The sequence below is a fragment of the Echiichthys vipera genome, assembly GCF_963691815.1.
Source record: "Echiichthys vipera genome assembly, chromosome: 14".
Lineage (NCBI taxonomy): Eukaryota > Metazoa > Chordata > Actinopteri > Perciformes > Trachinidae > Echiichthys > Echiichthys vipera.
This window is the reverse complement of record NC_139839.1, coordinates 1,854,358-1,881,233: the sequence shown is the minus strand read 5'-3', so window position 1 is coordinate 1,881,233 and position 26,876 is coordinate 1,854,358. Positions and strand designations below refer to the sequence as shown.

Genomic DNA, 26,876 nt, shown 5'->3' with positions numbered 1-26,876 from the left:
TAGGAGCACAGTTTAAGACTTGTGCCTGTTTGAGTCAGTTGAAGTGGCCTACATACAGTGTTTTGCATTTATTGACTGATGACGGGTCGTACAAAACACATCACTTATTCTCCTTTTTCCAGAGGATGCGCGTTATCTCTGGAGGTACACTGCATCCACTGAGAGTCATCTGAAACAAGAGCCGTGGCAGTGGAACGCCGTGAACCGTGAATGCCTTCTCATAAATCCGTTTCATTCGGGGCACTTGTGTGATTTGATGACTGTATGAGGTGAGCCCGCGTGCCAAAATGGAACTTGCAGTCAGGGTGAAATTAATTCATTAATGCACCCTTCTCTCTGACTGCAAAGCAATCCTCCCCCTCGTGGCACCCCCACTGCCATTTATTTGTATTGAGTGAACAAAAAAAAAGTGCTGAGCACAATGTGAGCCATGAGGCATGTGCTGGAGGTAAATAATTGATATGCTTTGAGCGAGCCTGCCTCAGCTTTGTTTGAAATCACTGGAGCCATTTCCACGGGAGTACACCAGCACTGCCCACTGTCCAAAGATCAGAACACTTAAGCGTCCTGTGCTTTACGGGACTGTTTAACTGACTTGCGGCGTGGAACAAACAGACCCAGTGCGCGTCCATTTTAATGGATAAAACGTCGTGACGGATTAAGCCTGGTGGGTAATCCACGACGTGACGAGCTGCGACATCTGCCTCCCTGTAATGCTCCCCATTAGAAGCTCGAAGTCAGCATAAAAAAGGTTTAGATTGTTATGGAGGAGCGGCTTTGCGCGGAATAACTTTGTTTGCGACCATCATCATCATCATCATCATCATCATCACACAAGTGACGTAATATAAGAGGAGGATGAAAGCGCACAGCCTGGGCATAAACCCACCACGGAGCAGTTATATAATTGTGCCACCCATTTGAAGGGGTTTCTAGTTTGTAACAGCATGCGCGCGTGTGCGTGTGCGTGTGTGTGTGTATGGGGGGGGGGGGGGTACGTTGCCCCGACTACTATTTTTTCCTGTATCGTATCACTGCGCAGAGCTGAACCCCCCAAACCGAATGTGCGCTAGTTCACGATTTAACACGCGCATCCCGTAAAACCTCCGTACCGACATGTAACACCACTTTACCCCGTCTCGGGCCGGTGGATACACGCGTGTGCCCGTTCCGCACCCCGCCAACTCGCACAAACACCGCTCAACAGCAGCCGAGAGCGGATCGGATCAAAACCCATGTCGCAGTTCTCACCCTCTTCGCTTTTCGGACGCATCCGACTCGGATTACTACACCCGCGCGACCCTCCGTGTGTGTCCGCGCACGATGCCGCGGATCCAGTCGCGACATCACGACAAAACAACCCGGGATGCAATCGGCACCTCGGTCAGATGGATCTTCTCTCGTTCACCGGCGAGAGTCGATACACACTGGGAGGGCATGTAAAGCGCACCGCGGACCACTTTGAGACGCTTTTCGCTTCGGCGTGCACCCGAAACGCCGAGCAGCGCGTGTTTTCACTGAAATAACAACTTTTAAAGCAGGTTCACCCGTCGTTCTGACGCTCTCTCCCCCCCAACCGACATCCACCGAGATGGCCGCTATAGTGAACGGGTTGTGAAAGAAACTTAAGATTCAGTGCAAAATAAAGGCTCATTCTGGGGCTATGTTTGCGCCGAATCCATCAAAACGCCACAGTGGTGTCGGGGAGTCTCGAGTTACTCTCTCATCGATGCGGATCTCCGGTTTAGTGGCGTTTCCATGAAACGGACCGAGCTTTGAATGGAGTTTGCTGTGGCGTTTCCTCGAGCTGCACGTTGGCGGGGCTGCTGCATACTCCACTTGAGCGCGCCGCTGTTTTGCAGTGATTTGCAGCAGTCCGGGCTCCACTTCTCCACAAAAGTAAACCGAGCCAGCGGGCTGAGCAAACAAACACCCCGGACTGTATCTCCGCATACCCCCCGAGCGACAAAAGGACCGCGTTATTTATTTCCTCCCCGACAGAATCTAAGAGTTGCCAGCTGTGCAGCGGCAAAGCGGGTCCTAATGGTGAGCTCGCCAAAGTGATGTAGAGGCAGCGTATCCGCAAAAGCCCGTTAGTGCACACGACGGACACATCCATCTGCTGCTTCTACTCCGGGTTTCAACTTTACGCACACTTGTGTTTTCCCACTCGCTCACCATCATACATCCAAATGCTCCGCCGCGCACATGAGACATTTCCCAGTGCTACGCTGATAAAAGCACACTCCCCACCACCATCTACATCCACGGAAACGTGACAGGAAAGTGTGTATTCCGTTTAGACATCAAAGGGGAAAGTCCTACCTTTAAGAAGAGCCGCTTGAAACATAAATAAAAAGAGAATAGTCGCGAGAGAGCCGCTGCCAGTGTTCGCCATGTTGGACACCTGCTTCAGTATGGCAGAGAGAGAGGCAGCTTCACCTATAGCTACAACGGGACTCACTTAATGAGATGCACAAAAGGGAGGGTACTATTTACCATATTCATTCCATTCGCAGTTTTGATAAATCGCGTTACTTGATGAATGTGTTTAATGTGCCACAACTCTTTGGGTTTACTCAGACTGAAGGGGGGGGGGGGGGGGGGCTCAAGCGGGGGTCGCAATGCTTTAAACGCTGCGTTGTTCTGCGGGAGTGGCGAGGAGGGAGGTGTGGTGTTATTGGTTGGGTCCTGTCCGTTCATGCTCCTGCCTATCCTGAACTGAACATGTATTGATGAGCGTTTTTTTGAATTATTATTATATTGGGATTTTCAAAAAATGTACTTATTCATGTACTTACTTATAATGGGCAGTATCCACAGGAGCAGGGCCAGCCATAGGGTTTTTGAGCCCCCCCCCCCCATACCCATCCCCATCCCCACCATTTCAGACTATTCTGGTAAAAAGAAATTTTAAAAAATGGTAAAATGGACTTGTATTCTGACTACTCAGGGCGCTTTCACAGTGTTTGTCACATTCACCCATTCACACTGACATTCACATCATCTAACCAGACCATCTAATCTAACCATTCACACCACATTCACACACCCATGCACAGCACGAGGAGCAATTCGGGGTTCAGTGTCTTGCCCAAGGACACTTAACATGTGGACCGGGGGAGGTGGGGATCGAACCGCCAATCTCTCGAAAGGACGATCCACTCTCCCACTGAGCCACAGTCGCCCCTATTCTCCACCTACATTTACCTTAATCAGAAGAGATTGTTCATTCAAGTTGAACCGGGAAGTCGCAATTTCCAAGAAATTCCAACTGGAGCGCCCTATAAAGCCAATTATCTGACTCGGGAAGTCAGGAGAACCTCACAACCCCAGCGTGGCCTCTCCCAGCATCGGCAGCGGTGAAAGCTTTATTAGCACTCCTGTCTTATTTGGGTCTCATTAACTCGGCCGTTATTGCAGTGTCCATCACATGGGCTCAGCCCATAGGAGACTCGGCTCACCGGGGCCCCTATGGACTGAGCGTAGGGTCGCAGGTACGAGTCCCTGTGTGGACCATGAATGGAGTGTGGACTAGTGGCTGGAGAGGTGCCAGTTCATCTCCAGGGATCTGCCGAGGTGCTGTTGAGCAAGGTACCGAACACCCAACTGCTCAAGGCGCCGATCCATTTGGCAGCCCCCTCGCTCTGACATCTCTCCATTATTTGCATGTATATAGGTCCATTGTGCCTGTGTGTGTATTCCGGGCCTGTGTGTGTGGGTGTAACGTGAAAAATATAATAACAGAGTGAAAAAATGTAATTTCCCCTTGCGGGTTAATAAAGGAACTCTTCTTCTTCTTCTTCTTCTTCTTTATCAGTAGACATTTTGCTAAGGTATGTGCAAAATACCGCATAATGCGTTGTCACATCTGATATTGCTAACCTTATCTAACCTTAGTAAAAAGTCAATTAATGTAACGTCATTCCCAGTTCTGACTTCTGAGTTAATTGTAACACAGCAAGAATCCAGTAATAAGCTGCTTTGACTGAGCATGAGACCTGGTGCCAGTGCCTCCTTTGGGGACCTGGAGACTTGGTCAGCCAGGGGGAAGCTGCTCTGGTGCCGCTCTTGTTCACTTTGAAGGAAAATCAATATTAGAGCCTCTTATTCCTTTGTGGTCTGTCCCACAGGACAATGCATTAAAATGACAAAGTTTTTCTTTTTTATCTTTTTAAATGATGTATATCCAAAACATCCTGGTTGGTCACGCACAAGACAAGAACCAAGACACAGACAGTTACAGTTTTTTTTAAAGTTAAGACAGGTCATTAATTCCCCAGGGTGTAACTTTAGTCTGTTGTTTTTACATCCAGCACCTACAAAAAAATACATTATGAAACATAACAGAGTTACACGACACGGTCGCCTCACAGGGAGAGGGTTCCTGGTTAGAATCCCGGCTGGGCCCCTTCTGTGTGGAGTTTGCATGTTCTCCCCGTGTCTGCGTGGGTTTTCTCCGGGTTCTCCGGTTTCCTCCCACAGTCCAAAGACGTGCAGGTGTTCGGTTCATTGATGACTCTAAAAAAATGTCCGTAGGTGTGAATGGTTGTGTGTCTCTGTTCGACTCGATGTGCCCTGTGATAGACTGGCGTCCTGTCCAGGGTGGACCCCGCCTCACGCTCGATGTCAGCTGGGATCGGCTCCAGCCCCCCGCGACCCCGACAGGGACAAGCGGTTGAAGATGAATGAATGAATGAACATAATAGAGTTCCCAAGCTGTGATTATGACTTTGCCATCCTCTCATTTATGATGAGGCTAAAACACTGGCCACCTTTCATTATAAGACACAGAGAGCTTTTCAAGTTGATACAGGGCAACAAGTATCACGATGACTTCAACAGGATGTACTTCAGGAAGCCAGTGTGCCATTTTTAAAATAGATACAAATACTACAGCCACACATCAACACTTTGAGGACCAATTATGGTAAGCTAAGGTTACAAACACACACACACACTGGTACGCGACATTTTCAGAGGTGATTGAGATGCTGAAAATTACATTTGCATTTTTAATTAATACTATACCGGATTGTTTCATTATAAGCGACGAGCTTTTGATTTTCTTTTGATTTGACAAAGATAAAAATATCAGGGTGGCTAAGATCCAGCAGCTTGTAGAAAATCACCATACATACCTGAACCTAATGCACTGCAGCCTTGGTTATGTGCGGGTTATGGAGACACAGATCAGGGCTGTTCCAAAAGCAGCACAAAAAACACGTGGTGCATTGATTTGGTGTTCCTAAAGTCATCCATGTAAGACTTGGAGAGAACACCACTCTATGAAGGTAGAACGAGAAAGAAAGGAATTAAAGTAACCAGGCTAAATAATCAGTTCTTTTTGAGCAGTTTTCTTTGTATTTTGTATCTTCACTGGATGTGTGCACGAGTGGGTTCTTTGGTTCGGGCCACAACAGGCATCAGCAGCCCTCTGGCCAAATTCCAAGCTGCTGCCTCTGCAACAGAGGCTTTGAACATTGCATCCCTTACCACCCCCAAGAAAGAGGAACCTTTCCTCCTGAGGTGGGAGTGTGGGTCCTCATAGACAGGGTCTCCACCTCACCTCCTGGTGGTCACCATCTGAGAGCTCTGCTCCTCATACAGCTGCAGATCTGATGACCCAACCGTCAATCATCGACTTTTGGCCTGAGCAGAATCATCTTATGAACCACCTGTTGAAGCACTATGTTGTTACAGACAATGCATGTCAAGCACAGAAGTCTCATAACAAAACATCACTCAGGATCAGAGCAGGCTGGTAATTTCTCCCAAACCCCCCCGGTGTGCCATGTCAGTGAGCCAGTATGCACAATGCAAGGACAGTGGAACTGGTCAAACTAAAGGTATGTCAAAATGCTCAGGACCATGGCGAACTCCATAAAAAGAAAGAGTCCATCCACTACAGGAGTTCAGTTTCAGCTATCCTTCACCAGAGAGGTGATGTCCCACATCCCTTACACAGGTTTTTGTAAGCTGGGGACGCACACCAATGCCCCTGCCTAAATCTCCTGCCTAAATGAAGATGCACCCCACTCTTACATCTGGGCAGATTCATCATGGCCCCAAGTCTTTCTTTCAAGCTTTAACAGAGGGGACATTTGTATTGGCCACAGTGCTACAGTACAGTCGGTGACTTCACATAAAAGACACCAAATAACATGGAAACATCTGAAAACAAAAAAGACATTGACCTGTACATTTGACATTGACAACATGGAATCTTAAAAAAAAAAGAACCTATAAGAATTAAAGTGCTAAGTGCTAAAGTGCTTGTGTATTTATTGCTCATTGCTCTATTGCACTAAGATTTAGCATTAGAGTTCAGCCGCTTGATGGAGCCTGGAACAAATGATAGCTTCAAGCAGTTTGATTTGCACTTTGGCACACAGAGTCTTCCTCCTTATGGCAGAGGGTTGTATTCAATTACAAGCATAATAAATGGGTCCAAAATGAAGGAAAGGAACTAAGAAGAATGTCATTCAGCCTCTGTAATCCATAACCCTCCGAGACCCTGGGAAGATCTGAAGTCATGTTTCCATTAAGAAAGAAGTTCCTTGATATAAAAAGGAAAGCAGTCAATTATGATAAAGAATATTATATTGATGGACAACCCTGTGAAGTGCCCGGCCAACACTTGCATACATGTACTGCTATTTAACAGCAGCCTAGCCAATGTGTGGCCCGGCTACGGAAGGTTGCAGTGGGGGAAATACTTTAGACTGAGCCGTTTGGTAATCCAGGCTGGGCTGATGGATGTTGTCCTTCTCGACATTGATGGTCCAAAGGTCCAGAGTGAGTGTGTTTAGGCTTCTCTGTACTGTACATGTTTTTGCTAGTGTAAAGATTGTTGCATAAACTCAAAAACACAGCTACCAACCAATTTACCAACAGTGCCATCTATCAGCAAGAAAGGAGTAAACCTTAAACAGGTCAACTCAAACAAGAATACTTAGCCTAAGTATACCTGAAAGGTCGGGTGCACAGTAGATGCTGGAACAAAACAGTCCAATGCACAGTGATAGTGGAATTAAGGCAGGTGACTCAGACAAAACACATTTTGGTGTATGGTAGGCCAGCATCAGCATACCCAGAATATGTGCACAGCCTCAATCCACTATATGGTGGAAACATCACGTGAGACCAGGGGTTTATACAGAGGCAAGAAAAACAGCAACACACACACACACACACACACACACACACACACACGCACTCACACACACGGCTCACAGATTCAGACACCGTGAGCCAAATGCCCACTCATACAGACTGAGGGTGGTGGTGCAGCTCCTAGGAATGTAGGAGTTATATACTGGCTGCTCACTGGCCTGCCTCTGTATACGGCTGTATAGGTTGGGGTAGGAATAGAGACTATCGCTAGCGAGCTAGGCGGTGCTGGTGTCGGATATGTGACAATGAAAATAGATAGGATATGAGTTTCAATTTGAAGATTTCCACAGTCAACGATTCCTTTATTGCAGTGTGTGTGTGTGTGGGGGGGGACGGGGACGTGCCTGCAGATATTTTGTCATTCTCTGGAAAGAGAGGTAACCACTGCCCTGTGATCTGGGGCCAAGAGGGATTACATGATGGATGATGAGAGTGGATAAATATTGTGGTGTGAGCTCATGATGATTTAACCAGCACACTTTCAAGGGCGGTGTGGTGTGGATTTGAAGCCATAAAAGGGAACATTGTTATCTGCGGCAACATTCTGACAGCATCGATTTATATGAAGCGCTGCTACTAACGAAGGCTGCCAATGCAAAATGCCAAGTGTGTATGCAAAATCTGCTAAATACTGAGTAAGGGTGCGGCTGGTGGCACAGTAGTTAGAGCAGTCGCCCCATGTAAAGAGGCCGAAGGTCCTCGAGGCAACGGACGTGGGTTCAACTGCGGCCCTTTGCTGCATGACCCCCCCTCCTCTCTCACCTGATTTCCTGTCTGTCCTTTCTAAAGTTAGGTGTTTCCAAGAGACACCTATATAAACAGGCCCAGGACACGGAGATAGTAGTTATAGTCATCGTTTATGTTACATAGACATATAGCACAGTAGCTCATGCATTTTACTATTAATTAGCCAGCTTGTTGAAGAGACACTTTACCCATTTTAATCAAGGTCTGTGTCATGGCTACAGGGACATTGTGTTCAGAGAAACGGGGGTCGGCCTGTATCCATTGCACATTTGCCGAAATTCGCTGAATGAGACGAAATGTGTTGTTTCACATTATCATTCTCTGCTGAATATGATGCACGGTTCATCTGAACATAATGCCCACATAACCATGAAACAGACCTGGATTAAAATAGGTAAAGTATATCTTTAAATGTGAAAATAAAACCATACAAATGGTACATAATACTGTGTGTTTTGACATACAGTAGCAACTATAATAACTACAAAACTAACACAAAATACAAGTTAACCAACAGTGCTGTCTGTCATGTAGATCCATTCATTAGATTGTTCTTATTCGTGCCTTTCTTTTTGTTCTATTATAAAATAACATATAAAATTCATCTGTATTTATACTCCAATAATGTGTTGAAACCAAACCATCGACAGATGCAGGTCTGCGTGTACTGTGGAGCGATGCTCAGCAGCGTTGTCACTTGGGCTTTGCCATACAGGGGTGTTGGGTGGGGGACTTGGAGGTTAACCCCAATGCAATGCAAGTCTCATTGTGCACAGATGTAATCACAAAAGACCTATGAAGAAAGATGTTTGCATGCCGAAAATAAGCAATTTCATACTGAAGTAACCAGGTGCACGCAGAGGTGCTCACAACACCCTCTTGCAGCTGTCAACATTGTCGATTGTAGCAGTTAAGGTGTGGGGTTATGCTGCCATTGTGATCAACAAAAGCTGCTCCTTCTCCACGAGTGTAACAGCTTTTCAATTTTATGAAAATTTTTTTTTTTTTTTTTTCAGTTTGCTGCAGAATAATATATGCTTTTCTGGTAATATTACAAGTTAGCCTCACTTATCTTTTTTTCGCAGTTACAGCTGTAGCTGGTGGATATAAGGTGAATTGTGTACATTTATGTAAAGGGCACAGGAGAACAGGGCTAACGGTGCCAAACATTTGACAGACAGGAGCAGAGATACAGTGAAAAGTGAATATATAAGAAAAGCTGAACATTAGAGCAATATTTCAGGGAGTTAATACAGTTTGCTGATGATAATTTGCTCTTTTTTCATTTTGTCAATGTTCCAAATATTGGCAGGACCGAGTAATTGATCAACTGCAGGAGGTAGGTAGAGACAGGAGAGGGAATGGGCTGTCTTGTGAGGCTGTTTTAAAGCTCCAGTTTACATTTATAACCCTATAAAACTGGGACTTTTTCTCATTTGTTGAAACTGATTTATATTCTCATCAGATATCAGTGCTCCAGAAAACATGCTCCGTAGTTTCTGTCATTGAATGAATGAATGTATGAAAAGAAAACAAGGTTTTACTCTAAAAACTAAGATCATTTTTGCTTTTACAGTTAAAAGGCACTAAGCCAAGGCAGCACCACTGCTGTGAAGAAATAACAGAATGTTTTATTTTGGAAGATTTGAACCGTCTAAACAAATCGAATTATTAAGTTGGATCTTGTGTTTTATATAAATTCTTATGAATTTGTGTTTCTGTGTATACACTGTCATGCTGCGGTGAGGTCTGTCCTGTCTTTGGGTTTTCCGTCTTGTTAATTTCCTGTTTTATTTTGAAAGATAACTCTCCTCTCGTTGCAGGTCACTTGCCCTTCCTCTTGTGTCACCGGTCTGAGGTCATACCCTGGTTCCTTGATTGTTTCCACCTGTGGTTCCCGTCCCCTCATGTGTATAAAGTCCGTGTCTTCCCCCTTGTTCCGGACCTTGTGTCGAATGTATCCAGCGTTTTGTCCCACAGCCTTGTTCATGTTTTCGAGTTCTTTGTTTTCAGGCTTCTGTATTCCTTGTTTTGGTCCAAGTAAGCTTTACGTTTATGAATTAAATTGTGACTTTGTTTTTTCCTCCTGGTTGGAGCGTCTTTATTTGATTATTTTGTTCACTTTGTTTTTGGTTATTCCTCCTGGACGTCTTTATTTTAACTCCTCGTAGCGTCTTTATTTTGTACTTTGTTTTATTACTGGCAACTTTTGTTTTGTTCCTCCTGTGCGGAGTGATTTTTTTTTGTTTGTGGCTTTTGTTCTTTGCCACGTTCCTGTGGTCAAGTTAATAAATTCAGTATTGATCCGCAAAACCTCCGCATCTGAGTCCTCATTCCTGCCTGGGTCTGACATCAATGATACAGTAACAACAAATCTTCATGTTTCCCAAAATCTCCTTCCTTGCCAAACTTGTTTGAACACAGAATATTCTCTTAAATTGTCGCCTGTTCTAATGCCAGCGTGGCTTGACTGCTTAAACACTGAGCTCCACCTTAAGGCTCATTTATGCTCTACGTTAGAGACGGATACGAAAGGAACCTTCTGTCTGTACTCTGCGAACATTTCCTCTGTATTTCTGCACGTATCCTGCAAACCTGTGGATACGTACCAATACGAACCAAACGTTGCAGTACCACCGGAAATTGTGGGGGCAGTGTCGGACACTGTACACAGAGTGATGTGAATAGCAGGAGCGAGCAAGTCATCGAAGCCCCGACGGACATCCTGAAATGCATGAGTTTTGTTGAATCAATCAGGCCGCATGAAATAAAGAGTACAATCACGCAACGCAGATCGTATAGGGCCAAATCAGAAGAACAGTGATAGATTTATAAATGTGTAATGCCTTTAACGTGAAACACGCCTCTTTTGGTGCCAAAGTTAAAAACAACATAAACTGCGGCCTTGCTTTTCCAGAACCTTCTAATGCTGTCTTCCCCAATAGCTGTGGATTCTGCGGCTCATTGACATTCTCTCCGGTTGATTGTGATTTCATATGCAGGCCTTTGATATACCGGCCAGATTTAAACATTCTGTTTGTGAACCATCCATACCTTTGGTCTGTCGAGAGCTTGGCAGGATCGGAGGCTGACGAGCCAAGCATTAGCCACCTCCCCCTGAAAAGAACCAGGGGTAGTGTGAGGTTCACAGTGTTCAAAGCGCCGCTCTCCTCCTTCATCGTTATGTGGAGTGATCTTCAGTAATAATCTTTATATACAGGAATATATTCTTTGACGCACGATTAAGCTGATTTAGGGCTTTTTCCTTATGCGTCTTTGCTTAAGATATATACATTTCCTGATGTTAGGGTATTATATAATACGGTTGAACCCATATATTTGAGGATATTATAAAAAAAAGCAAACAAACACAAGTCTGTGTGTATTCTCCACATGATAAATATTCATGCCAGTCGACCAAATGTAAGTTGAATCCCTCAGGCATGGGTATGTTTTTGTGGAATTTTATCCTTTGCCTTTGTTTCATCCACAGTAGTGTGTGTGTATATGTGTGTGTGTGTGTGTGTGTGTGTGTGCGTGTGTGTGTGTGTGTGTGTTATTTCACAGTATTTCAAGTAATTGCATGCATGTGCTCTTAGGAGCAGGGTAAAAAGGGTGGTATTTCCCTTAAATTGCCGAAGAGGTTAAGCGGTGTAGTAGTTGCTTTTAAAATAATTTCTGTCTACTTTAAAAATGTTTTATTTCCAAACCACTACAGGTTTACTCAGAGCTCTTGGCACAAGAACTGACAGAGGGCATGATAGGAACATTAAGAAGATTCATTATCTAGATTTTTTGGGGATGAGGGAAAATTATCTTTTAATTCTTTTTAAGTCATCAAAAGCCCCGACGGACATCGTGAAATACTGAAAGTGACATTTGTCGTCAATTACTCTCGTCTGTAAAAACCAAGACTTGAATTCTCCGTCCACACTCTTGGACATCTTTAGTGTCTGGCAGACCACTGCTGTCTACAACGCTGCCCGCCATTTTGCCTCCTTCTCAACAGATGCAGGATCGTTATCTCCTCCGTCGCACCGTGTTTGTTGTTTTTTTCAAACTTAATTGGAGTAACTTTTTAATCTGAACGACGCCCTCTAGAGGATGTTTTGCTCAATGGCTATTCCAAAGTAAAGGACGCATGAAAGCATGAGGGCAGTGACGTTTAGAAAGTTGATAATGTACGTTTGTTGTTTTTTCAAACTTAATTGGAGTTACTTAAATAATCTGAATGACGCCCTTTAGAGCAGGGATGTCAAAGTCAGATACATCAGAGGGCCAAAAAAACAAATTTGTTACAAGCCGAGGGCCTGACTGGTTCAATGTTTATTAAAACATATTAAAATGATGCATATAACCTATTGAACCAAGACCTAACACAGTGTGCCATTTTTTATTTAATAATTAAATGAATAATCCCATATTTTTGTACGGCTCTGTCAGGTGAAAACATTTATCAACAGGCAAACAGCAAAAATAAAACATGTTCCTTAATATCAAGATAAAGACACACAGCTTTGTGAACATGTGCTCTGCCTCCCACCGAGCTTCAAACACCCTGTTCTCATCGGCCACCTTCCATTTAGCCATTATTTGGGGCCAGCAGGCGGCTGTGGCGTGCGGGCCGGTTCTAATACTAATCAAATATCATCCCTCGAGGGCCAGATCCGGCCCCCGGGCCTTGATTTTGACACCCATGCTCTAGAGGATGTTTTGCTGAACGTCTGCTTCCAACGTAAAGGACGCATGAAAGCATGAGGGCAGTGATAGTGAACGTTGATAATGTACGTCTCTATATCCACACAAAATGGGAGCAGAAATGAGCCTTGAGAGGCAGAAGGGATTTACCAGTAGAGGTAAAAAGGCAGGGATCTATTTCAGGTCTTATTTACTGATCATTTTAGTTGTATTTTCATCCCCCTCATAACAGCTGGGGACAGGTAGCTTTAGTTGTTTCATTCCTATATTGATTTAAATAAAACATTATTGACCTCAACCTTTCTTGTCTGCATGTTTTTTTTAGTGGCCTAGACAATTGATTGCCGGCAATATAAAAAAGCATTTTTGCACACACCTTAAGTGAGAAATACAAAAAATGGGAGTACTGGAAGAAAATAAGCAAAACTGGAGCACCGGGAAAGTTTCAAAATCAGTCTGTTAGAGCTGTCACAGACACAGTTGGAGGCTGCTGTCGTGACAAACATCTGTACTGTCATTTTCGGCACTTGCTCCATGCTGATCGCAACCTGTGGTACCAAGTTAATTGCATTTACTAATCATCACAATCCAATGTCAGCTCATTGTGTTTTTCGAACATGAAATATCGTGCTCTATGATATATCCTGCTACACCCCTACCCCCTAAAACCTGGATCATTAACTTTGAGGAAGAATCATTGTGCTTTGGCTCCGCGCCCCTTCTGCTGCCCAACCACAAAATGGAAAACGGCCTTGTTGGGACTGTAGGAATAAAAGGAATATCTCAAGATAGTTTTTGTCTGATGGAACCGGAGGGTTGCTGGTTCAAGTCTCACGTACGTAAGGAGTATTGAGGTAGACTGTTGGGTGGAGAAGGGTGCACTGCAGAGGTGCCCTTGAGTAAGGCACCCAACCCCTAACTGCTTGGAGGGCCTTTCCACGGACAGCCCCCTCAATCTCGCAATTTAATGCATGTGTGTGTGTTTTGGGCCTGTCAGTGTGTATACGTATAATAACAGAGTGTAAAAAGTTAATTTACGCTTTGGGATTAATTATGTCCAATTCTTTCCAGAAAACTAAAAGGTGGGATTTCTCACATTAAAGGTTGAATATGGAGAAGGAGCAGAACACCGCCATCTAGTGTCACAACAACAAAAAATAATTCCAGCAGTCGGGTTGCCAGGTTTGTTACCGAGTGTGTCAAGCGATCAGCCTGCACCATGTCAAGTGATGAAACTTACAGGGTAACCACTAATTTGGACTTATCAATTAATTTTACAACAGTATTTAAAGTTAGCCAGTCTTCAACTGGAAGTCTTTCTTTGAGTGCGGTGGAATCGATTTGTTAGTTAGCTCTCAACGCAAAATGATTAATTGTTTCTGTAGCCTAGCAACAGTCAGCCCTGGCAAACAGCAATAGGCTGGTACAAAGTAAACGGATCGTGACAGAAAGTCATTGTCAAACACGTCAAAAACGTATGGAAAAGCAATACTTCCATTCTGTAGCCCTCAAAATGACCCGTGGGTGTAATTAGTTTTGAAAACATAGCTATTAATAAAGAGTATTATTAAGATATTTAACCTTTACAATTAGGTTTACTTAAGAATACTGTTCAGCGGGGTTGGCAAGTGGATCTAAGTAGAGAACACAGACGAGGAAGCAGATAATGTTCAACAGGTTGGAGAGGGGGGGATGTAGTAAGTGGCTGGTCGGCGTGGGGGTAGAGGAAGCAAAGTCTGTGTTGGTGTGTGAGAAGACCGCTGTCTCAGTTTTTTGGTCTTCCAAAATGTCTTCTTTCTTATCTCGCTCCAAAAGCCTCCAGACCTCTCCACACAGGTGCCACTGATAACAACCAATGAGTCAAGGACACCCCCCTCCTCCTCCTCGCCCTGTGTGTTCATGGAGAACAAATTTGCAAAAGTGCACCCTGGTTTGGTTGACTGTGTAGCTTTTTATAATTAGCTTAAGTTGATAAAAGACATCATAAGCGGCTTAATCGTTAGTTGGAGGCAGCTTTTATGAATGCCAAGAACAACAAAGCCCATATTTCAGTGTCTTGATCCCATACGTTATCATAAGCGAGGGAGTAAGGTCAGCCATTTTTCTTTTCTAGGCTTTTTCCATTGTTCATGAGGACTGTTTGCTTCAGCACACTGCATTGGCATGGCTATTTTTAATCATTGTTGTCATTTTAGCTTTCTGAGCTATGCATGGTAACAGTTATCACAGTTGTAAGAAATACCATCAAGAAACACTGTCTAACTTCAACAGTTGTCATCCATCTGGTATTACCTTCATGCAGAGTTTCCTGGTTCAATTGTCAAACTGGAAGTGGGAGAATCCAAAGTCTTAAGTAGACAGGGTGACACCTGGAATGTACCAACAGAGGGGTGTTTCTGTTAGCGCTGCAGAAAGGCTCTTGTAGGGACCCTTAAGTTTTTAGTCTTCATATTTCTGTCAGTGTAGATTTAGTGATGTGTTGATGTTCACAGAAAGGTTTGTATGTTGGCATGTTGCCTATGTTGGTTGATTGATTTCAGTTAACAGTGGTGTGTCTTTAGGAGGGGCTTCCAGTATAAAGCCAGTGGTGAAAGTGCCTTCCCTCAATACAGCACGAGCATGGACAGGCAGCAAGTGTTAGAGCCGCCTACACAGGGGCTTAGTGTTAGTCGGTTTCTTATTTTTGACACAAGTTACTTTATGTTTGTTTGAATGTTTACCTTTTAAAATAATTGTCCTTTTTGTAATGTTTTTCTGTACTTTGCACTTGACTGGTGACAACAATTTCCAAAGAAATCCCCAGGTGAATATCTTTCCAAATCCTATATGAATGAATTGTATTAATTGTGAAGCCTTCAATCATTTCCACTAGAACAGTTTAACTAGAGATAAAACATAATAGACTATAGTCCTTTTTTTAAGAAGTCAACAACTGAGACAACAAAAGCGATGACAGGATATGCAATGAAGACATTTAGGGCGTGATCACACTATCCTTTTGGCCGCGGCCAAAACCGGTTTTTCAGCTAAAGTCTAGTACCTTTAAGTGGTGTGAGCGCATCCGCTCCGCGCTCAACTGGGGCCAGCTGGGCCGCCACGGCCCGCTTGAAAGAGGTGGGCTTTAGCGGAGCCGTTTGCACATGTACGAGCACGAGCGTGCGCACGTGTACGAGCACGAGCACGAGCCCTACGGCAGTAGCGTTATGTCCGCCTGTTCGGACATGTAAATAGAAGGACGGACCATGCGCGGACATTTAACAACAACAACAATGGCGGTGAAAGGTTCACGTTGGTGTGATGCGGAGGTGGAGTGTTTACTGCAGATTTGGTCGGATGAAAATATTCAAAAACAGTCGACAAGACGCACAAAAACTCCGAGGTCTATGGAAAGATTTGTAAACAAAGCCACACACACGCGATCAATGCGTGTGACGTGTTACGGCTTGAAGGCGTATGGACAGCAAGAAGTATTGGCCGAGGCCCTGGTAGTGTGAGTACAAACGGGGCTGGGGCGCGGGGGGGAGAGGGAGGAGGGACAAGTACCCTAAAGTCCGGGTCTCGGTCCGGGAGGATAGTGTGAGCGCGCCCTTAGACAGAGGGATATTAAGTGTTGTCTTAGCTGACCAGGTGCCTTTTTTATAAAACTGTGCGTAGGATTCAAGGTGCTGTATGGACAAAACACAGGTTGTGTGTGCGCACAAACATATTCTGATTCACAAAGCAGTGCGCACTCATGTCCTACGCCGGTTTCCCTTTCATAAAACACGATCAACTCTAAATGTGGTGCAGCTTTGGCGGCTTCACGTGACGCCCATAGAAGCCTGTATATAGTCAATGAAACGCCCCAAATTAATATTTAAATGCAGAGAGGAAAAACAAAAATGTTAGTTGGATTGACCCTCAGAGCGCTGAGTGATCGAGTGAACAACGATCGCAGTTATGCATTTGGTGGAAGAGAATACATCCATGGGTAGGTGGCAGTAATTATTATTTTTTTAAGATATCTTTATTTGAACATACAATCCTACATCTTGCATATTAATTCTCAGAATGGCTTTTGTGAATTCTTCATATAGCTTAATGAGAGGCAATATTTTGATATATTATACACAATGGTTTCAGTTTCACAGTTTCTCGCATTTCTTTGGTGATCGCCGTTTCTAATTTGTACTGTTTCTTTGCGTACGCCTGGGTCCGAGAGTGTGTGGAAGACTGCACATACTCCTGTCAAGTTTGCTTTTTAGAAAACTCAAGTTTGCTTAGAAAGTGGTCCCTTTTGTAAGATCCCGTGTATTTACCCCTGTACAGGTGGTCACAGTCCCACTCTCCGTTCAAAGGGTTAGAGTCCTCAGTGGCTTTACCGGGGTTTAACAGTTAAAGTACAACTGTTGGACTAATTAAGCGGGTGGCGAGGAGACACGCCTAGCTTCAAACTACCTTCACACGGACATCTACCCTGCCTGCTCCGGTATGGCACCTGGTTGAACAGCCCCGAACCAAGCATCCACGCCGGCCACGCCCGTTATCGGCAGCTCCCCTCTTATTGATCAGTGCACTTGGTATAGTTGCTAGGTTGGATTTTAGTAACTTGGATAAATAGTTACAAGGGTCTATTAATCTGTTAGGGCTAGGATAACCTTCAAGAATTTCTCCGTAGTATGTTAAAAGAGGCCCCAGGACCCCCAGGAAGTGCATCAGGCTTTGATGCCAATTTGTCATAGTGGTCAAACAGTAGAATTGCGATTACGGGGTCTGTCACATGACGCCCTCTGACCCTAGAATACGTTTCCCCATTGATGTCTGTAAATCTGTGGGTAATTATTATTATTATTTGTTTTTTATCGGGGTAGTTTTAGACATGGCAGTTGAACTTTTTGACTTCATGCACCACTGGGCAGCTTTCATAGGAACGAATGGGCCTCGAACGCTGTATTCAATTCTCCTTAATACACCCATTTAGCTGACAGCTTAGAACTTAATGTTGGTGGTAGAGCAGGCCTCAGCACATGTAACTGAATTGAACCATTAAATGTGTTTCTTTGCTTTCCTCCTGAAGAGAAAATGACTCTGCTCAACATGTACTATTGAAATGTCTGTCATCTTTTTATGTCTGTCAAACAACATGAGGAGCAAAGTATGGGTGAATAAGTGCCGTGAAATGATTTTCTGCCTCTCTTTGTCTTTCAGTGGTGCACGGCTTCACTCTGAACTCTGTAACTGAGGATGACACACCTGCTGCCAACTGAACTGGAGGACTTGAAAGGAAAACTCACCCTCAGATAATGTCAGTGCAAAATTTTAAATCTAAAAAGAAGCTATAAGTCTTTGATAGCGAGGGCCTGACACTTGAGCGTAACCTCTGCCTTTGATGTTTGCAGCAGTCAAACTGTAACTGCACTGGAAATATCTCGACGCAGTGGCACATGGGCATCTGTGTTTGGCTTTGTTAAGCAGTGAACAGGTCATGGAGCTACAGTGGTAGAGAAACACTACTACTTTAGCTCCCCCTGTGTTGTTAGCATTCATCGGACGGTCACCAAAACTACCAGATTATGTTAATTTCTTTCATATCAAACATAAATATTGACATTTTTCAAGGGGGGGTTGGAATCAGATCTGGATGACAATCTGTTATCCGTCTTGACCAAGTAGGGTCTGCTCTGTATTGATTTGGTTGCCTGACAATCAGCGCAAAACGAATAGATGTCCATTATCTTTGATTGGCGGGTAATTTCATGCTGATGTTGATGCAGAACTTCGATTTTCGCCATTATACAATTACCATTAACCTTAACAGGACCATACCTTGTTTCAGTCCATTTACAACAAATAAGGTACACACGTCTTGTCTTTCGCCACAGCATGAAAACCAATCATGAAACTTAATTGGTTTAAGTAATTCACCGCAGAGCTGTATTTATTTTTTTTTACAGCTGTTGTACGTGTAGATCGATCACGGTGTGCTTTGGAAAATAACAGAAAATAATTACTAATGTAGATAAATCATACTTTTGTTAACTTTCAGGTTATGTGAATTTTCTATGCGGGCAAATTAAGCAGCTTTGTCCTTCTTCACAGGACTCTCATGCCCGATGTTGATCTGTTTTCTGACACTGCCATCATCAGTTGGAGCTGGTTTACCACATCCTTTAACTCTGTACCAGTCAGTGCGTTTACATGCAGTTTAAAAACCCCATTATTATCGGGTTATCCGTTTTTTTCAAACACCATGTAAACACCATACCCCGGGTAAAATCGTAGTTCTCATTCCCCGGTTAACAGACCTAGATAACTCCTTCAGTCACCAGAGTTCTCGTGCATGTAAACGCTACCCGGGTCAATATCGGGTTTTTCATCTGCGCATGTGCCGGGGTTATAACTCCCCCTCCCCAGTCTGCGGCGGTGGCTTTTGTAAAAAAGAATAAACCATGAAGCAACGGCGCTGAAAACAATGTGAAAAAATAACAACAATAGAGTGTTACCTTTAAACCAAGGGAGGATTTGGCCATAGCAGGTAACATCACTACCAAGAAGACCCGTTTCTGTCGTCATTCTGTCGGAAAGTCGTCCGTTTTCCCCTCGCTTGTGAGTTTGACAAAAGGTGAACCGGATAATAAGGCCATATTCTGACCATTCACTATTCAATTAGGTTTACCTTTTCTTTTAGTAAGTCTCAATGCACATTCAACATATGTCTTTTAATATTTTGTCTAGTTTTACACTTCCCTCCCGACACGATTTTGCAGAAGCACAGTCGCTGCAGAGGCGATTGTGATTGGTTTAAAGAAATCAAACAAGCCAAAGCCTTTTTCCCCCCATGTCTGGTTTAACCTTCTCTAGCGCTCGAGTGGGGTGTGGCAAAGCAAGACTATAGAGCAAGAAATACTAGAGCGACATGCAATCCTATTATTCCTGTTACTCTATATTTGATAGAAAGGGAAACCTTCATAAACTATCCTCATAAATGACTTGAATGAATCTGTCTTTCAAACTGTATTGAGTAAAACTGTATACCTTTATAAAATGACTTGACAAATACTGTATCTCTGGGTGTTTAAAGACTCTGTATAGATCCTGCTCCTCCTGAGACTCATGTGGTGTGCAAAATAGATGAGGAACGCAATCAGCTCAAAACGGCTTTCAGATTAAAGAAAGTCTCCATGGATGGGATCAGCAGTGCACAATTTGACCCCTGAACCCATAATAATGTTCTGAAATCCCTGTTGTAATCGACTACAAGGCCCGACAGGTTGTTGGATCATCGCAGCTCTCCAAGAGAGTCACCACAAGGGCTCTTCCCTTAATGAAATCTCTCAGCTTTCTTATTGATTTGCCTCATGTACTTTGCAGTAGTGTGCAAAACAGGGGTTATTTCATTGGTGCAAACACAACAATGCATATTATCCCCCCCCCCCCTCACGTGTGGAACATCGTTGGTTTTTTTCTTTCATTGCACTTATGATGTTCAAACCTGCACAGATTCAAATGAATAGGACAACTTCAAATAGAAATCAGGTTTTCTGAAACTTGAAGGATTTATCAATAAGGCCATGCTTTCATCTGCAGAGTGGGAGCAGTCCAGGACAACGTGGAGTGCTAATGCTTTCAATTGGATTTTGCTCATCTTCAATAGACAAAGGGCTAGTATTAAATCGTTGCATCAGATGAGCTTATTTTCTTATGTTATTTTTTTGAAGAGTGTGTGTGTGCGTGTCTGTGTGTGAAGAAACTGGCTAAGAATTTATTTCTAACAATTTTAAATGCCATGTGACTACTCTATTTATTGTGAGTGCATGCATGAATAAGTAATTCAAATGTGTGTGTCAGAGGATCCGTTATGGTGCGTTTAAAAAAATAAAGCAAAGCGGATGATCCCAGAACATAGCAATGCTTTTTAACAGTGATATATATTTTGATTCCCCTGACAACATTATTTATATCCATTCCCATACTGAAAACGTTGTTGTGCTCGTCGTTTGATTTTTGCCCTTTTGGTTCTCCATGTTGTTGGAGCGCACAGTGCTGCTGGAGAAAAAAAAACAACATGTTTGCTTAAATTAGACTAGCAGTGATGCCGTTTCTGTGGAGAAAATCTTCTCTGTCATTTGACAGATGTTTGAGACAACCGTGTTGCACATATGAACTAAAACAGCTCCTGTTATGTTCCAGTCAATATATTGTGATGCATTGTTATGATGCAGTTTGAGCACAAACAATGCAGAATACATTACTATAACACAGAATGTTTATGGTGAATCCTGTGTTGATTCAGATGAGGCATTTGTTAAGATCCCGTTGAGTAAATAGAAATGGTGTTCCCTTTGTTATCCAGACTCAGTACGTCAATATTAGAGTTGATGGCAAATATTTAATTGGATTTAGCTGAAACCAAACGATTAGTTCGTAAAAGAGAAGTTCAATATTTTGGGACAACACTCATTTTCGTTCACTAGTCACAGTGACGATTCACAACATCACTGAATCACAGAGCTGGGTCTGTCTGACGCTCCTGTCTGTTATAGGGAAGGTTTCCGTTGCCACCGTACTCTACGGGGGAATTGTTGGATCTATGTTTATCATAAATAAGTCATAGAGTGTGGTCTATACCTAGTTTGTGTGTCCTGAGTTAACTTGTGTTATGATTTGGCACTATAAATAAAATTGAATTGAATTGAATCTGGTCATCGCAGTGAGGTTGACGCGTTTTGATACCATTGAGCCTGTGAGGAGACCGATACCAAACCTGCGCTCACTATCGATGGATAAATTATTCTTCATCAAAAACAGGTTCAAGAATGTAATTTCTCCTACTCTCGCAAATTGTTACAATTGTATACATTTAAATTAATAGACGTTTAAGGGGAGGTTGCATGCTGGAACTATGGAAGTAAAATACTTTCCCCTCTTTCAGCATGTCTAATGGTTGTGGAACAAATGCGACACACAGACATGACAGCCTGTCAGTTGACAGCTGCGCTTTTCAGAAGCTGGTTGTTGTCGTTGGAGCGGGTTCCCGTTAATGTGCCCCGTCTTCCACATGTGTCGCTTGAACTGACTTTGTGATCAAAACGATAGTAAATGAGGTGTGGTAGGGAAAAGGAGGTTACAGAGAGGTGAATGTATTAGTTGTAGTTTCTCAGAGTGAGCATAGAGAAGGTGATAAAAAGAAGCCAGGCCACCATTTCCATTAGCATGCTCTCAGTGTTGCATCCCCTCCCTCCACCAAAGTACATATTGGCTGCGCAAAGAGGTGGTAGAAGTTGCCAAATGACATCAAATGCTGATTTGCATATGAATGTATTCTGCTACAGCTCCATGCACTTTGGAGATGAAGGGGCTACACTTAATGCAGGAGGCAGTGTGACCATTAGTACACTATAGATTACACAAGAAGACAATCAGAGTCCTTGCAAATTGCTCTGTCACCATTGTCCTCCAGGGTCAGAGGCAAGAGTCGTTCAACCAAGAAAGTACTCTGAGTCCTCAGACTGTCTGGAGCCCCAAAGGACTCAGATTAATGATTCAAACAGTTTGTGGTAATATGGTAAATTGCTAATTTCTTGGACAATGTGTACCATTAAAACACAATATCAGTTGAAATGGCAATGGCCTTAAGGTTGGTTGTGCATTTGTACAGGAGTCCTGTGTCAAAATTGACCCAGTGCATATTTGTACATGAATCTGTGTTAAAATTGTACTCCATAAGATTTAAGACAAGTTGTTTCTAGCGGCCTCTGTGGCGGTAAGGTGTAATTGCTGGCAATCCTGTTCCTTCTGAGCCTCCATCTTTTCACGTTCATGTTTTTTTTTTGGTCTTTTGTAAACTTTATTGAAACACATTCACTTCTCTTCTTACAGTCTGTCCCCTATATGTTACCCTGTTACCCTCTTACACACACACACACACACACACACACACACACACACACACACACACACACACACACACACACACACACGTTCCTATTATATTTCTACCCTTTACTACAAGCCGGACTCAGAAGTTGGTATTTCCGGTTACAAGTGAATGCAGCATAACTGTTGGTGACGATCTGGGCCGACAAACCGACCACTGTCAGCAGCGTCGCTAACATGGTGGTTTATTTACATAGAGAGGGAATGTCGCCACAGAATACTTGGCAAAAAAGACAAGTAGAAGTGCTTTCCTAAGTGGGTCATATGATCAATCACCATAGTTTTAACTCGCTATTTGGTAGATATTAATTTAAAAGGCAAATAAAAAGATAGAAATTTTACGAAGTACAACTTTAAACTAAATTTCTCCAAGCCCACATTTTAATTTTGCCCTCTAGAAAGTTAATCCTGCCATGGTCAAGAGTTGACATTTCTCTCTGTTGTAAGGTTGGAGAGGTTAAGTTGAACTGCAAGGTCGCTACATCAAGCAATGCACGTGTAATTGTGAAGGATGGCATTACATTTTTTATTTTAAACTCATTCCTGGGTTTATATTTAAATGATCCTGATACATTATGAAGTTGTGTTTTACTGAAAAGCAAAAACCATCTTATTTTGTCCCAAACCTCCCTGCTGTAATATCGCCTCATTTGTCTGAGTGCTACCCTTACAGATCTGGTAGCTGGTGATTATTGTGCACAGTGGTGTGTTTACTCACAGGTATCATTTCCAACATTTTAAAGAACCTCGGCCAAAAGCCTAATTATGTGGAATAACGAAAATGGACAAGAAGTCTTGGTGTGCCTGACAGCGAATTGAAGGCTTACATGAGGATCATATAATGCAGTACCTCCAAGAGGTCTCGTAATGGTCCCTGTTGATCAGGACATAAGCCAGCAGTTCTAAGAGGCTTGGAGCATCAACAATCCAGAAACTTGGTTCAAAGCGTCATTTTTACAGTACTGCCACGTGTTTATTCAGGATCAAGTAATCATCAGATGACTGTCAACTTAGTCAAAGTCACCTACCTTGAGTATGACTTTGAGCAATGACTAAATGAGAGCTGACATTAAATCTGGTGATGCGCACGTGAACCTGTAAACCCATCTAGCAGTGATGCCACCAAGCCCCTACCACAGTGACCTCCAGGTTGATACAATACGGAAGTGCAAAAACCTACAGTTCTCCAAGTGTCCACTAGGGGCAGGTTTCTCATTGACCCCATGTTTAACAGGCCGTTTTCACAGCATCATTAAAACTTTAAGGCCTGGTACAAAAAAACGTTCTAGTCTGTATGTTTAGGTCATATCTCCATGACAACACTGGGGGTGAACTTTTCTTTACCAGGCTAGTTTTTATTTTATTGGAGGTTAAAGTTTATGAATAATTAGGGGTGCTGCCTCTTGAGTGACAGTAAGCCTCTGGCCCTCACTTCACCTGGGAGGCTAGTTGTCAGGATTAGCCGCTAACTCCATCATCTTCACCTGGACTGCAGTCATTTGTGTGGTAGTGTTACCACAAGTGACAAGATGGTTTGCTCTTCATCTGACTGTAACAACAGATGGTTTAGTAACACAATGTGTTAGCTCTGTTAATTAATGCTAATTCAATAGCCGCACTTGCACCATGACTTGCAATATAGCGTACTATCAATAGATGCTAATCTGGAGCACCGGGAGGATTCGGGCCACGAGGGTTGGTGTTTTACAGTCTATGGGCATGGTCCTGTGTTAAATATCAGTTTAAATCATAGATTTAATCTCCGCTAGAGAAACGGGACTGACCTCCCCTGTCTCTGCCCTATAAAAAATCCCGTTCTTGATACAAAATTTTAAAAAAATGACTCCTGTTCCCTCCCAGTCCCGGGAAAAATCTCAACATCAACTCCCACTCTCGTTTTTTACGTGTTCTGTTAGCATAGCTCTTGGGCGGTGGTGCTAATATGGCAGATGGACGTACCCCCCCCCCCCCCATGTCACATCACTGCCCTTTTTTGTTAAGATGAGGCATGAGTCAAAGATCAAGTTGAGAGAAGTTGAGAGAACGGACCTTGACGGATAGGCTACGTCCATTTTTTTTAATATAGTCTATGGATGTCACACAGTACTGTCCCACCCTGAAGTACACTTCTACACCACTGCTGCAAAGTAAGGAGTAAAACCAAAGATTTTCAGCGACTGTTAAGGTGCTCTAGCACTCTATAACTAAGTCCTATTCAAGACACGTTATAAAGAATGTGCCATGATTTAATATTATGTTCTACATGGTTTCCTACATTAAAAGCAATAAAGACTCAGAAGAGGCTCGATCTGTTTGTGATTCTGCAAAGTTGCCACATTTTAGAACTGAGCAATCAACTCTGAGTATATCGGTATCATAAACAATACCATGAAACATGATACAATGCTATAAAAATGAAATCCAATTTGTAATCTATTAAAACTGAACCCTTTGAAGATCCAACTGTGGCAGAGATGGAGTGAGGTAGGATATTGAGTTGGGCGAGTTTGGTTAAAAGCTGCATTTTATTTCGATTGTGTGTTCACTCCGTTAAGGATGTAGCTGTTTGTTTGAATTATTGTGTGCTGTTATCTTATAGCTTGAATCATGAGTCTGGCATAACTGACATTTTCCCTGGAAGCTTCTGCATACTGTGTCTGTATATGTGCGTTTGTAAGTATTAGCTCCAGCTGTGATAAAAGAGTAGGAGAAAGGGAGTTATATGAACAGAAATATTCAACATGTCCTTATTTGTGCTGTAACTGCCAAAATATAACAGCTATCCACATCTCATACAGCACTGCTGGTAATGTCACGATCACATATGCACAAAATTAACACAGAATAATCCGTTCACTTCCATTCTATGTGAGTGAAGGGGCGAATAAGAAACCTGCTTCAGGGGCAGAGCAAATTAGCATCTACTCATTGCATGCAGTTCAGCTTTGGTGAACTTTGACCAGTGAAGGCGTAGCATCAGCCAATAACAAGGAAGACAAGCATTCACATGTGTGACCAGGCTGTAAAGGTATTCTTTCATTACAGTCGCTAGAAATTCCAGCCAGTTCCTGCTGCAGTAGTTATGGAGATGACCACATACACAAAGTCTAAGGAGTGGTGCTATGCATTAATGACACTGTGCAGCCATTAGATATACCGAGCTAATATTCCCTTGATCTGGCCATCAATGCAAGTCAACAGCTTTTCGGAAAATAGCACATTGCACATTATAAGTAATATAATATCATTATTTCAGTAGTTTTCAACCTGGACCCTATTTCCACATGTATTTATGTGTACTAATGAAATGCTTACTTCCCTTTAAGTAAGGTAGCCACTACATAGTTAAAGAGCTATTTTACCCATTGGCTATGTGTTCACATGTAAGGGTAAACTAAACTAACTGTACTAATGGGTAAAATATCCTTTTAAGCTTAAATACACTCATCAAACAAGCCATTGAGACAATTTTTTTGTGTAACAACTATTAAGAAGAAAAATTCGGTAGAACCGTTAAGCAGCCGAATGTGGCTAACACTGATTAGTTTGGGGCAGTGCGGTGAAGGCACCAATAATACTGCTCAAGATAACGCCAAAACCTCTGTAGCAGCATGAGGAGAGTCCTTACACATAAAAAAAAGCACCAATGGGCTCCTTCCTTTTGAATTGCATTAATTACTGTTAGCAACTGTTACAAACTGTCTGGTATACAGTATCTCCGTTATTCAATTCAATTCAATTCAATTCAAATTCAATTCAAAAAACTTTATTTGTCCCCGGGTGGCAATTCAAGGCACACAGAGCAGCAGATAACGACAGTGCAATTATACAAAAAACATTTTAACCTAACAACAAGAATAAAGTGTAAGAGAAGAGTAAGTGTCAGGATGTTAGTGTGTTAGTACAGGTAGAATAAGTGTGTTAGTGTGTTAGTACAGGTTAGATACAGAGAACATCGTCGGCGTGAGATGTAGAAAGACAGGTGTGTATCAGATGTAAGCAGACATGTGACGTGTATATGATGTAAACAATGTAAACATGCAGTAGACTGTTAAACAGGTACAGAACTGTAGTGCAGAGAAGATATAAGTGGACAGTGATCTGATTCAGATGAGGTCAGACATGATACCTGTGTGTAATGAGCAGACGTAAACAGAACCATAGTGCAGTAATAGAGTATAAATATAATATATAACTATAAGCTAAATAATAAAGTGATAGTGGTGCATGGCAGGAAAAAGCAGTCTAAGTATATGCTAGCTCTGTGTAACAGATGAATACTGAAAAATAAAGTGACCATAGTGCTGTGATGGATACAATATAAGACCTGATAGACAGAA

At 42.9% G+C, this 26,876-nt stretch overlaps 1 protein-coding gene across 2 annotated transcripts in view; it reads right to left on the bottom strand.

The window, feature by feature from the left end:
• Positions 1–2,446, bottom strand: part of cadm1a (cell adhesion molecule 1a) — a 422,806-nt gene extending 420,360 nt beyond the window's left edge. The window contains exon 1 of one of the 2 annotated variants that reach the window (XM_083926363.1): positions 2,326–2,446. In XM_083926363.1, the coding sequence (XP_083782489.1) occupies positions 2,326–2,398 (73 nt within the window). In that variant the 5' untranslated portion in view covers positions 2,399–2,446. The remainder of the gene's footprint in view (positions 1–2,325) is intronic. The other variant, XM_083926362.1, reaches the window with a different exon arrangement.
• Between the last annotated feature and the right edge of the window lie 24,430 nt (positions 2,447–26,876).